Source organism: Elephantulus edwardii, unplaced genomic scaffold, assembly GCF_000299155.1.
Source record: "Elephantulus edwardii isolate Elephantulus edwardi_28Jun2011 unplaced genomic scaffold, EleEdw1.0 scaffold00124, whole genome shotgun sequence".
NCBI lineage: Eukaryota > Metazoa > Chordata > Mammalia > Macroscelidea > Macroscelididae > Elephantulus > Elephantulus edwardii.
In genome coordinates this window covers 2231473-2245516 of record NW_006399874.1, presented here as the reverse complement: position 1 = coordinate 2245516, position 14044 = coordinate 2231473, and the positions used below count along the sequence as shown (strand labels likewise).

The 14044-nt window shown below is 37.1% G+C and overlaps 1 protein-coding gene across 1 annotated transcript in view; it reads right to left on the bottom strand.

Moving 5' to 3' along the window:
• Positions 1-5469: 5469 nt before the first annotated feature.
• Positions 5470-14044, bottom strand: part of TINAG (tubulointerstitial nephritis antigen) — a 153926-nt gene continuing 145351 nt past the window's right edge. Inside the window, exon 11 of the mRNA XM_006893134.1 lies at positions 5470-5775. Coding sequence (XP_006893196.1) covers positions 5641-5775 — 135 coding nt within the window. The 3' untranslated portion in view covers positions 5470-5640. The remainder of the gene's footprint in view (positions 5776-14044) is intronic.

The following is a 14044-nucleotide window of genomic DNA, read 5'->3' as shown; positions in this document are numbered from 1 at the left end:
GTTCATAGGGTCACTATGAGTCATCTATGAATCGACAGGATTTAACAACAACAATTTTGAATGAGATAAGATGCAAATTTGTGAGGCAAGAAATAACACAGGCTTAAGCACAAAACAATAAGATCTTCTTTTGAAAGCATAGACTGGAACCCTAAAAAGTTACATACCAAATATATAGACCTTTCCACTGCCTATTCCATGTAGTAGAAATATCCTAAGTGCCCTGTTAACATAACCTCACCAGTACCATTTCAAAGGATATTACCTTGAAATCCAGCAATGAGAGGATGCATTTCATTTCAGTGGAGTTTTTTCTGTGACACTGGAACCTAGTCTTATGCTAAGCTAATTGATTTTATTAATAGCTGCCATTGTTATTGATATTATGTTCTTTCAAGTCACTTGTGACTCATAACAATACTACGTACGTATAATAGCTCTGAACCCTGCCCTATGCTGAGCCAATCTCATTGTCTCCATGTATCTATCCCCATTACCACAGTTCATGTCAACCCATGACATCCAAGGTCTTCCTCTACTGTGGTGCCCTCCAGTCTTCTAAGCATGATATCCTTCTTTAAGGAATTGCCCCTTCTGGCAACATGCCCAAAGTATGTGGGCCGGAACATCAAAATCCTTGCCTGCAAGGATCACCTTGGTTTCACCCTCTCCAGGACAGACCAGTTTGTTGTCTTGGGAGTTCCAAGTATGTTCAATAATATTCTCCAGCACCACAACTCAAAGGCATGTATTTTTCTTCTGTAATCCTTAGTCATTGTCCAATTCTTTGATGCATAGCAAGTAATTGTAAAGACCGTGGCCTGGATCAAGCCTTAGTCTCTCAGCTGACATTGTTGTTCTTCAGAACTCTGGAGAGGTCCCTGACAGCAGGCATTTCTAACGCAATTCATCTTTTGATTTCCTGACTGCTGGTAACAAAAGTGTTAATTGTGGAAACAAGGAAGCTGAAATTTAACAATCTCAGTCCCTTCTCCATCAATTATGATGCTGTCAGTTGGCTCAGTGGTGAGAATCTGTGTTTTTGATATTGAGCTTCAATCCATACTGACGACTGCAGTCCTTGACCTTCCACAGCAAACACTTCTAGTCATCCTCCATTTCAGCATGCAAGAGTATGTTATCTTCACAAGACAGATCATTGATGAGTCTTCCTCCAATCCTGATGACACATTCCTCTTCATAAAGTCTAGCCTCCAGAATGATATATTCTGAACATAGATTGAAAAGGTCTGGAGACAGGATGCATCCCTGACACACTCCTTTCCTGATTTTGAACCATGCAGTGTTTCCTTGCTCTCTTCTTACTACTGCTTCCTAGTCCAAGTATAATTTTTCACATGAGCACAATCAAGGGTTCTAGGAATCCGCCATTTTTGTCAATGTTAGTTAGCCATAATCTGTTATGATCCACACATTCAAATGAGAAATCCTAAGGACAACTATCCGACTAACTGACTGAAAGAGATTGATATTTGTTCCCATTCCAAAAAGGGTGACCTGACAGAGTGTGGAAATTACTGAACAATATCACTGACATGAGATGAAAGCAAAATCCTGCTAAAGATTATGCAAAAATGGTTGAAACAGTACATAGACAAAGAACTACCAGAAATATAAGCCAGGTTTTGAAGACGTCAGAGATATTATCACCAGTGTAAAATTAATCTTGTCTGATAGTAAATAATACCAGAGAAATGTCTATATGTCTGTTATTGACTATGAAAAGGCATTTGATAATGAAACATATCCATCAATTCCTGGAGTCTTGTTTTTTGCCAGTTCCTTCACAGCAGCTTGAACTTCCTCCTTCATCACCATTGCCTCTTGGTCATATGTTGTTTCATTAAATTCTTTTTGTCAGCCAGTTCTTTTTGGTACAGGGGCTCTGTGTCCTTCCTTCTTCTCTGATGTTTCCTGGATCATTTAACATTCTGCCCATAGTATCTTTAAGTAATGCAACTTGAGGCTTGAATTTGTTCCTCAGTTCCTTCAGCTTAGAAATACTGAGCGAGTTCATCCTTTTTGACTTTCTGACTCCAACTTTTTGCACATTTCAGTATAATACTTTGCTTTGTCTTCCCAAGCTACCTTTTAAAACCTTCTGTTCAGCTCCTTATCTTCTCGATTTATTTCCTTTTCTTTGGCTTCTCAGCATTCTAGTGTAATATTCAGAGTTTCTTCTGACATGCATCTTGGTATTTTTTCCCCGTCCTCTATCTTTGTAATGACCTTTTTGTATTCTTCCTAGATGATATTCTTGATATCCTTTCACAGTTCATGTGGTCTTCACTCTTTAGTGCTCAAGGCCTGTTCCTGAGATGGTTTGTTTCTTTGTTTGTTTTTAATTCAGGTAGGATAGACTCAAGGTCAAACTTTGTTTTTTGTGGATTTCATTTCATTTTCTTTATCTTCAGTTTGAATTTGTATTTGAGTAGCTGATGATCTGTTCCACAATCAGCACCTAATCTAGTTTTCACAGTTGATACTGAGCTTCTCCAACAATTTTTCCCTCCACAGATGTAATAATCTAATTCCTGTGTAGACCATCAGGTGAAGTCCAAGTGTGTAGTTGCCATTTACCTTTCTGATAAAAGGTATTTGCAATGAATAAATAATTGATTGTTAGCTCAATTCATATTATACCTCCATTTATTGGAGAATAAATACCTTATGTGTGAGTCAAATTGTTATATCTAGAATGTTCATTTTCTGATTTTCGTATATACAACTCTGGGCCCTTTTCTTGTTAGTGTTAGGTGTTGTCAAGTCAAGTATGACTCATAATAACCCTGTGAATAACAGATCTGAACACTGTCCTATCCCATTCCACCGTGACTATCTCTGACATACTCAAGGCTATTGTCACAGTCACCTTGTCCACCCACCTGGATGAAGGCTGTCCTCTCTTTGCCGCTCCCGCACCTTTGCAAGTATGATGTCCCTTTCCAAAGAATAACTTCTCCTAGAAACATGCCCAAAATATGTGAGATGAACCTTCATCATCTTTGCCTCCAAGAAGCACTCTGGCTACACCTTCTCCAAGACATACCTGTTTGTATTTTTCAATTCAGAGGATCTTTAGCACTCTCTCCAATACCATAGTTCAAAGGTATCGATTCTTCTGTCATCCTTATTCACTGTCTAGCTCTCAGATTAATTGTAAGTGACTCAAAATCATAGCCTGAATCAGGCACATTATAGTCCTCAAACTGTTTCTCAATAATTTGGAGAGGTCCCTGACTACAGACTTACCCAGCTACACTGAAACCTGCTTATCATCAAACGATATGTAAAAGTCCATTGACAAGAAGGTGTAGTTGCATATGAAGTTCATTGACCAAGAAGGAAACTAATGTCTTCTGTATAAGAGGTGAGGATCCAGACCATGTTGTTGTTGCTGTTGTGTACCATAGAATTGGAACCGACTGATAGCTGACCCTTCAGCAGGTTTTCAGACACAGTTAATTGCATGGCAGGAGATTGCCCATTCTTCTTCCATGGAGCACCTGCTGGGATTTGAACTGTGTGCCTTTGGGATTGCAGCACTGCTTCTTGACACTAGGCCATGAGAGCTCATCTAGACCGTAGGACAAAGCAATTTCTATTTCTCTGGTGCAGCTGTCAATCCAGTGGTGGCTCCTCTTTAGCGACATTTTCAGTGAGGCCAGAATCAGCTTTCCATGGTATTAATTTACTTGACAATATACTCTTTAGCATTGGCTTCATTATCTTGCATCATCTTACCCTTTTCAATATTTTCTTCACCACCTAGGTAAGTGATTTGTTCTTAAATCCTTGTCTCAAAAATTGCTCCTGGAGGAATCTAAAGTGAAAGAAGACCAAACGATTTCTTAAGCCTCTAGGAGATTATTACTCAACCTTAACAAGGTGGATCTCTCTCATGTATATTTTCTAAGTAGAATAAAGTATATACGTGTCTCTTCTGAAAAGGCCTCAGTATTTAATGAAGAAAACAAGAGTAGCAGACACACTTCACCTTTATCTGCTTCTTCTTCACTTTTTCAGCCTGTCTGGTTCATTTAATCAGGACACCTCTGGACTTAACTATTTTAAAAAGCCACACATCAGAAGTTAAGGTAACAGCCAAAGCCAAGTCTACCACCATTAAGTCAATTTCAACTCATAGCAACCCTATAGAACAGAGACTGTCCTATAGTATTCCGCAGGCAGTATATCTATGCAGAATCAAACTGTCACACCTCACCCCCTTCGCCCGTAGAGCAGCTGATGCATTGAAATTGTCAACTCTTTATTTAGAAGCTTTAACCACCATACCATCCAGTCTCTTTGAGGTGACACTTGTTATTTTGTGTCATCGAATAGGCACAATTTCATATCCGTGTCTCCAGCAGAGATTTGCAGAGGTTATAAATGGCATGAGTGGAGATTGTCCACATTTCTCCTGAAGAGCATCTGGTCGATGTGAACCCTTCGCCTTTGTGCTGCCAGTGCAGCTCTTTATCCTAAGATGACAGACTACGGAGATATTCAGGCTATGTACAGCATCTATTCCAACTATATTTCGCATACTCACTTAATGACCAGCTTTGTTTGTTCATTTATTACTTTGCTACTTAAAAGATGCCAATGAATTATTAAAAGATTATATCCTTCCCAACTATTATGGCGATGCTATTTTTAGATCCCTGACTATAGAGAGCTAAAATGAAAAATTAGATGCAAATTAATGCCAATTTAGCTTACTTTTTAGACTCTCACGCAGTGAACTGTGAGGAGGTTGTGATAAAAGGATATTTATTCTTTCTGACTCATGGTATCATGTTGCTGTTTTGGGGGAATAAATATGTTATCTTCACAATCACATTTTTGCAGCTGATTTTAATCGACTTTACACAAACACACTGACTTCCAAAAATAGAGTATCTTTTTCTTGTTTGCCTTAAAGCTTTTGCAATCTTCAATGTCTCCCTATCAAGGAACATTGAACCATAAAGAAGCCCCATTCCCATGGAGAGTTACTTTACTTCTGTGACCTGGTTACAAGTTATGTTAAAGTTTAAGCAAATGAGAAGAACCAAAATACTAGCATACTGAGAAGAATCGTGTAATTTAAGGCAACAGTTGTTGGAAGTTAAAAGCTAACAGTTACGAAGGTGGTTAATTGATGAATTTACCAGTACAACCTGATGAACTTCTAAAAGAAACAATTATAAAGATGGTAAGGTGATGAATGTCCAGTTACTTTTAGTCGCCTAAAATCTTTATTGAACAATGAGAAAAACGATGGCTTCTACAATAATCCAATAAACTTTTAAGACAGTTTCTGTCACACAGTTTGCAAACTATTAGAGACTAAGAAGACACTAGCAGTAGAGAAAAAACAAAAGGAGGGAAAAAAAGACAAGTTAAGAACTTCAAGGGTGTTGATCCACTCTGTGGTGCTCTGTTTATTAGTATTTTCACGCACTCCATAATAGAAAGGAAGCAGTCACATGGAGCCTGGGGTAAAACAAGAAAACAGGTACATTATAATGACAGAGTAAGGAGAGATTCCACTGATGCTGAGAACTGCACATTGCTAAACTTCAATTTAAGGAGTTGCTTAAATGAATGGCCTTATGGAAATTTAATGAGATGTTATGGTTCATCCAAACTTGTCAGTTGGCCCCAAGCGGCGATAATCAACTTTTCAATGTCAGATTCATTTACTCCTCGAAGAATCCTGAAATAGCCGTTCTCTCCCCAGGACTTTCCCCAGGAATTGGCAACAATCTGCAGAAAAACAAAACAAAACACAACAACAAAAAAGAAAAAGAAAAAAAAAGCTGAATAGTCTACTTTGCATTTTTTTAATCCTGCCTGAAAAACAATTGAAACTCTGGTGCTGATTTAAATGCCTTTGGCATATTTTTCACTGCCGTCATTGAAATGATAAATAGGTCTAAATAAGAATAAAACAATTGTATTGTTCAGCAGTTACAATTCTATGTATATAAACTGATGTTGGTAATAGTCAGAACTAGTGTAACACTTTTATTGTACTGGGTTGTTATTGTTGTTAGGTACTGTTGAGTTGCTACAACACCCAGTGATCCTATGAACAACAGATCTGACCTCTGTCCTATCATATGCCAGCCTCATAATCTCGGACACAGGCAAACCTATTACTGAAATCACTGTGTCGATCCACCTGGTTGAGGGTCTTCTCTTTCACTGTCCCTTCACCTTTCCAAGTATCTTGTCCCTTTCCAAGGAATACCTTGTCTTAGAAACATGCCCAAAGTATGTGAGAAAAAGCTTATCATCCTTGTCCCCAAGAAGTACACTTTCTGCACCTTCTCTAAGACATATCTGTTTGTCCTCTGTGCTAGTCCATGATACTCTTTTCCAATATCCATAGTTCAAAGGCATTCATTCTTCTTCAGTTCTCTTTATCCCTTGTTTAGATCTCAGATGCCTAGTGAGTGACTGAAAAGGCCATGGCCTGAATTAGGCACATCTCAGTTATCAAATTGAAATCACTACTCCCCATTAATTTGGAGAGATCCCAGACTACAGACTTTCCCAGTGCAATAGGATTCCTGATCTTCTGACTGCTGGTACCAAGTGTATTGATTGGGGATCCAAGTAAAATTAATTCATTGATAGGAAATTTCCTATCAGCGATGAGAATATTTGTTTTCTTGATGTTGAGATGCATTCCACATTGAAAGCTGAAATGTTTAACCTTCTGCAGCCAGTGTTTCAGTGCCATTGGATTGAGTAACATTTATAAATTTGAACTTCCCTATAAGAAGATCGTTCTCAAACCACACTTATAAAATATCTGCTTAATGATCATCCATATAGGAAGTACTTTAAGATGTGCTTCTTACACCTTTAGGAAGGATAGGTAATCTCCTCCCATGCAAATTTCTGTCTCCAAAAATCCACTAGGATAGTTCTGACTCAATGGCACATAACAACAGTATAAGAAGCACTGGAGAACAAAGATAATAAACAGCACATTGCGTACAAGAAGCTTATAGTCTATAAATGACACAAAGTAATAGCCAAGGAAGAAATTTTCACCAGGTTTTGTTGAAGTGAACAAGGGGAATCCATTTATTTGAGTAGTTAGTTCAGTGAAGATGTGTTGGAGAACATATCACTGAGATGCATATTAAAGAAAAATAAAGGCAAGAAGAAACAGTAAGAGATATTGCAATGAAATGTTTATAATGAGAAAACAGAAGTGAGTTTCTAGATTATGGTCTATAAAGGAGACAAGGACAAGCTATTCACACTACAGGGCTCTAATGGCCTAGTGTTAAAAGTTGCCCTGCAATCCTAAAGGCATGAAGTTCAAATCCACCAGCTCAGTGAAAGAAAACTAGGTAATCTCCTCCTATGCAATTGATTATCTCTGAAAATGTGCTGAAGGATCAGCATGGGTCAGTTCTGACTTAACAGCACACAATAACAACAATCCATAGTGAGAGAGGAAGATAATGCAAAGTCATTGAGTTGCTTCTAAGTAATGAGAAAAGTGGAGGGAAAAAACCTCTATATTTTGATTACAGAATACTACATGAAATGAAGGGAGCTCTGGTGGCTCAGTGGTAAAGAATTGTGTTGCCAATGCAAAGGCACACGGTTTGAGTTTACCAGCTGCTCTGAGGCAGAAAGAGGAACAATCTCCTCTTATGTGATTTTTCTGACTTTGGAAACCCACTAGAGGTTCAAGTATGGATCAGTTCCAACTTGATAGAAAATAACAACAATTTATGAAATGAGGAAGATGGATTGAAGAGTATAGGGAGAAGATATAGAACAACTAACAGGTAGCTTTGGTCGGATGATCTAACTGGGACACAGAAAATAAACACAAGGTATTTAAAGATAGTTCTGTTCATTCACTTAGGATATGCCATGAGATATTAAGCACTCTTTGCCAACACTACAATTCAAACGCATCAATCATTCTTCTGTTATCCTTATCATTTTCCAACTTTCAAATGCATAAGAAGCAACTGTAAATATCATGGCTTGGATCAGGTATACCTTAGTCTTTAAGTTGGCATCCTTGCTCTCTTAGAACTTTAGAGAGTTTCTTGACAGGAGATGTCCCCACTGTGACATGTCTTTTGATTTCTTGACTGTGCTACCATGGATGTTGATTGTGGATGCAATAGAGTGAAGTAATTGGCAATAATTGAGCAAAGAGTTCATAGAAAAATAGTTGATACAATTAAATATAGCAGAAAAGACCAGTAGAATAATAACTGATCTTTTGTGTGTGTATGAAATTTGGTAAATTGGATGATCACGGTAATAGCATCTATCTTTTTCTGTATTCACTCTATACAAGGCCCAAGATTAAAAAATTGTCTAGGGTATGATCCATATTAATGGCTTCAAAGTGGATGGTAGTGTATTAAACTTCTCTTTTTACCATGAAAGACAAGGGCAGTTTAAGTTAGCTTCAGAAATTGTCATGATAACCTCAGCTTTAAGAAGTAAATAATTCTCAGAATTTCTTTTTAAAATTTGGTCCCTCTGCTTCCTTAATCAGCCCTGACACTATAAAGAAGCACTTTCAAAACTGTTTTTAAAAAATTATTAATTCCATTTACCATTTCAAAGATGCAATGGACTTTGAGTTAACTGGAAATGAGACATCATCAAAGTACAAGCATTTCAGCAACAATAAACTTAGTTAACTTCCAATTTCCATGTGGTCTAGTCAGTTCCACCTTATTTATTAAAACAGATAAAATATGTCACAATCTAATTGTCGAGAATATCAATATTTCTAAGTTTGTGAAATGATACAATAAATGGAACTTTTTCATTTATATATCTAATGGTTACTGCCATCTAAAACATCACTAGATTTTTTCTAAAAATTGGAAAAGTGAAGATTTTATAAGTAAATAAATTTATGGGAAGATGATAACTAATCATAGATTTTCAGAAAGACAACATACTGTGAAGAATGATGGTGCTTTACAAATTAATGAGAAATACTTAAGTAGAAAGCATCTCAAAACACACATTTTGTTTATAGTCTTTATCTCTCCTACTGCTACTTTTCCTATCTCTTCATTTATTTGTTTCTCTCAAATATCCTAATTTTTAAATCTAATTATAATAAATTCAGTGACAGCATAGGAGAAAAACTTTATGAAGATTTAACTTTCTATTAATTACATTAGCTTGGGATGCATCACTTGCTATAATACATCTGAGAACTGGACAATGAATCAGGATGACAGAAGAACTGATGCTTTGAGTTGTATTGGAGAAGAGTACTGAACATCCCACGGACTGCTAAAACAACAAGCAGATATGTCTGAAATAATACAGCCAAAGTGCTTCTTGGAAGCAAGTATTGTTAAGTTTTATCTCAGATACTTTTGGATTGTTGCTTTGTTATTATTGTTGTGTACCAATGAATTAAAACCAACTCATAGCTAATCCTGCAGTGAAGTTTTCAGAGGCAGCAAATTGCACAGGAGTTGATTGTCCATCTTTCTTCTGTGGGCCATCTGGTGAATTCAAACAGTGTACCTTTGAGATGAAAATGCAGCTTCTTTTTTTTCTCTTTTTTATATTTTTTTATTTTTATTAATTTTAATGAACATTTACACAGATTTTAGATTTCCACTCGTTCAAAATGAAGCTTCTTATCGCTAGAATAACAGAGCTTCCTTGAGCATTTTGCTAGCATAGGCTATTCCATTAAAATGGGCAAGATGTTTGGAAAGATGAAGGATCAACAAGAGAGAGAAAGACCCTCACTGAGATGCACATGGTAACTGCAGCAATGGGCTTAAATGTGTCAGAAAAGGTGAAGATGGCACAGAATAGCAAAGGGTTCTGATCTGTTGTTCATTGGTCACACTCGACTCAACAGCACTTAACAATAACTTAATACAACATTTTTTATATTGATATATGATTTAATCACATGTGATATTATGATGAATGTACAATGAAGTGATATTTTACTTTATATATATGAAACTCTGTCTCACATAATATGAGCATGTTGTCAGAAGGAATCAGTCCTTGTAGAACATCATACTTGGAAGACTGAGGAGACAGTACAAGAGAGGAAGACCTCCAAGTGAAGATGAGACAGATACGGTAACTGGGGGTAATGACGTTTGGTGAGTCAGAGGCAGTAAGATTGGCTTAGGAGAGAGGATATAAAACATTGATTGCACCACAGAAGGCACTACTTGTATCCTTTATCTGTCAACACCCACTCTCCCATATCCCATCAGTAATTTTTCTGGAATTTATGTTTACAAAAATTCAACAAAAAGAAGTGTATTATACCTAGCTTCTTTTGCTCAAAATAATGTCTCTGAGATTAATCCATGTGTTAATATAGAGAAATAATCTTTTTCTGTGTATAGTTTGTTTAGCTCAGGGTTTTTTTTTTCCTGCTGTATATATACCAACTCAATGGCAAGTTGATTTTAACTCATGACTACTAAAAATTATCCATCTCTTGTCCTACAAATGGCTGTGATCAATAAATTTTCATATTCATCCACATTATGTATGACCCATTTAATTTTAATTTATGATACATACCTTTGAACTCTGGTGTTGGTGAGGGCATGGGGGAGAAAGGAAATCTAAAACTCCTAAACAAATTGGTCTTGGTAGAAGTGAACTCAGAGTGTTCATAGAAGCAAAGATAAGAAACTTCATCTCACTGATTTGGGGCATGCTATCAGGAGGGGCCAGTCCATGGAAAAGAACATAAGTTGGATAAAGAAAGAAGTCAGTAAAAAAGAGAAAGATCTACAAGAAATTTGACTGGCACAGAACCGCAGCAATGAACTTTATCATCTAACATCAGAATCACAAAATTATTTTTAGTAATACCTAGTACAGGAAATTAAAAGATGTATTGCGATGGAAAAATCTGCTGTTAGGGACCTCTCTAAAGTACTGAAGAGCAACGGTGTCTCTCTGGAGACTAAGGTGCATCTGATACAGGCCATGGTCTTTGCAATCACTTGTTATGCATCAGAGAGCTGGACAATGACTAGGGAGGATAGAAGGAGAATTGATGCCTTTGAGCTTTGGCGTTGAAGAAGAGTATTGAGGGCACCACGGACTGCTAAGAAAACAAACAGATTCAGCCTGGAGAGGGTTAAACTGGGCTGCTCCTTGGAAGCAATGATTCTGGGGCTTCATCTGACATAGTTTGGACATGTTGTAAGGAGGGACTGGTCCTTAGAGAGAGAGATCAGGCTTGGGAGAGTGGAGGACAGGCGCAGGAGGGGAAGACCCTCTATGAGGTGGATTGATTCAGTGACCGGGGTAATAGAGATGAGTGTGTCGGAGACAGTGCAATTGGCACAGGACAGAGCAGAATTTAGAGCTGTTGTACATAGGGTCGCTGTGAGTTGCAAGCAACTCGACAGCACATAACAACAACAGTAACGATTTTAATTTGCACTTCTCTTGTAACTAGTGACATTAACTAAATTATGTCTGTTGACCATATATATTTCCTTTTTCTATGAAGTAACTGACCAAGCTTTCTGTGTAATATTTTATTGAATTATTTCTATGTAGCTCTTACTGTATATTTGTAAGAGTTTTTATACATTCTCTACAGGAAACTTGCCAAATACCTGGTCAGTTTAGATAAACAGGAAAAGTAGATCATTTTGTCTTACCTATGGCTTTTCATTTCTGCCTCATAATGTTGCCTTTGAATAAATAGAAATTCTTATTTTAACCAAGTGTAGACATTTTTTTTCTTATGGAGTTTGTTAATTTTGTGACCAGTTAAAAAAATATTTGCCTGCTCAATCATAGAGATTTGCTTATGTTTTCTTTTAGAGACTTTGCAGTTACTTTTAGGTTTATGCTGCTTCTTTACTTTTATAAAGTAGAAATCAAAGTTTTTCAATATGGAAATAAAATTACAATTTTCTAAAGCCAACAAGCAAACCAATTGCCACAGAATTGGTTCCAACCAATGATAGCCTGTCTGTGTGCTGCCAAGTTGAGCTAAGTGCCATAGATTTTCCTTGATTACAGAAACAGCTCGTCAGCACTCTTCCATGAATACTTTAGTTGGATATGAACTGCCAGCTTTTAGATTCATCAAGAAAAAATTAACTCATTGTTGTTGAGTTATGATTGACTCATAGCTAGCTCTTTAGCAGATTTTTAGAGGCTGTAAATCTTATTCTTTTGTTTATAAGGTCGCTATGAGTCATGCTCAACTCGAAGGCAATCAACAACAACAAATAAAGGAGATTACTGATCTTTCTCCTGCGTAGCAGCTGGTGTATTTCAACCACCTACCTTTGGATTGGCAGCACCTTCCTTATTCACTAGGCCCACAGAACTCACTCTTAAATCCATGTTGTTGTTGTTGTTAGGTACCATCAACTTACATGTGACTCATAGTGACCCACTGTCTGAATGCTGTTCTATCCTGTGACATCTTCATCATCTCTGACTTACTTGAGCCAGCCCATTGCTGTAGTCATTTTGTCAATCCCTCTCACTGAGGATCTTCATCTTTTTTAACTGACCTTCCACCTTTCCCAGCATAATGTCTCATTCCAAGGCAAAGCCCCTCCTAATAACATGCCCAATGTATGTGAGCCAAAATATGCGTGTCATTTTTACCTCTAAGGAGCACTGTAGCTGCACTTTCTCCAAGCCATACCTGTTTATTCTTTTGGGAGTCCATTACCTATTCAGTGATTTTCTCTAACACCACTACTCAAAGCTATCAATACATCTTCTATAACCTTTATTCACTTCTCATATTAAGTGATTGGATCATATCAGCTCTCATATCAAGTGATTGGAATAAACCACAAATTGAATCAGGCACACGTTAGTCTATAAACTGACATGATTTCTCCTTAGTACTTCGGAGAGGTCCCTGGCAGACTTTCCCAATGTAATATATCTTTTGATTTCTTGACTGTTAGTACTGAGGATGTTAATTGTGGGTGAAGTAATTAACATTACATTCTTTTCTCCAGCAAGCATAATGTTGCCTACTGGCCCTGTAGTGAGGACTTTGCTTTCTTAATATTGAGATGTAATCTATATTGAAGGTTGTAGTCCTTTTTCTTCTGCAGCAAGTGCTTCTTATATTCCTTTCAGCAAGCAAGGTTGTGTCATCTGCATACTGCAGATTGTTCATGAATCTTCCTCTGATTTTAATGCCACAGTCTTCTTCATAAAGTCCAGCTTCTAGAATGAGTTGTTCAGCATATAGACTGAATAGGTATGGGAAAAGGATGCATGTGTGATGCCCACCCTTCTTGATTTTAAACCATACAGTCATCCCTTACTTTATTCAGACTACAGGGTCATTATGCTGAGTGACATATCTTAGTTACAAAAGGACAAATATTGCACAGGGCCACTGTTGTAAAATGGGACTGACATCAGGCTTGAGGGAAGACAGAAAAGGAGGGGAGGAATGATGTATTTGCATTGAAACAGATGAGGGCAAGAACTGTTTAAAAGGCATATATAAATGGGTATTCTGGTCATTACAGAATTCCAGAGTGAAGGCTGCTGCTAGTGGAGTGGACTTGGGAGGAGGGATTGCATAACAGTGAAAGAGTTTTTATTTTTGTTTTCAAAAATAAGAGTGAATTGTGGGGAGGGGATGGGTAGGGAGAAAAGCTCATAAATGAATGACTGGAAATGCTAAGTCTCTGTAAACTTTCATTTAAATTAATAAAAAAACGTAAAAAAATTTGCTCTCATTATCTCACCAACACTTTTGAGATAACAACTACACGAATGTTAATCAGTTTGTGTGCTTCATGTTCTAGATTTTGTTGCTTCATTTTGTGGGTTATTGTTGTTATTATTGTTTTCACCTGTTATATTTTTATATTTCCATTTGGATATATACATGGGATGTCATTCTTGATCACCAATTTGACTTCTACTTAACCCATCCTGTGAGCTGTTAGTTTAAACTTTATATTCATGAATTCCTGAATTAATCTGTTTTCACAGACTGAAATTTTTCATTTTTATTTAT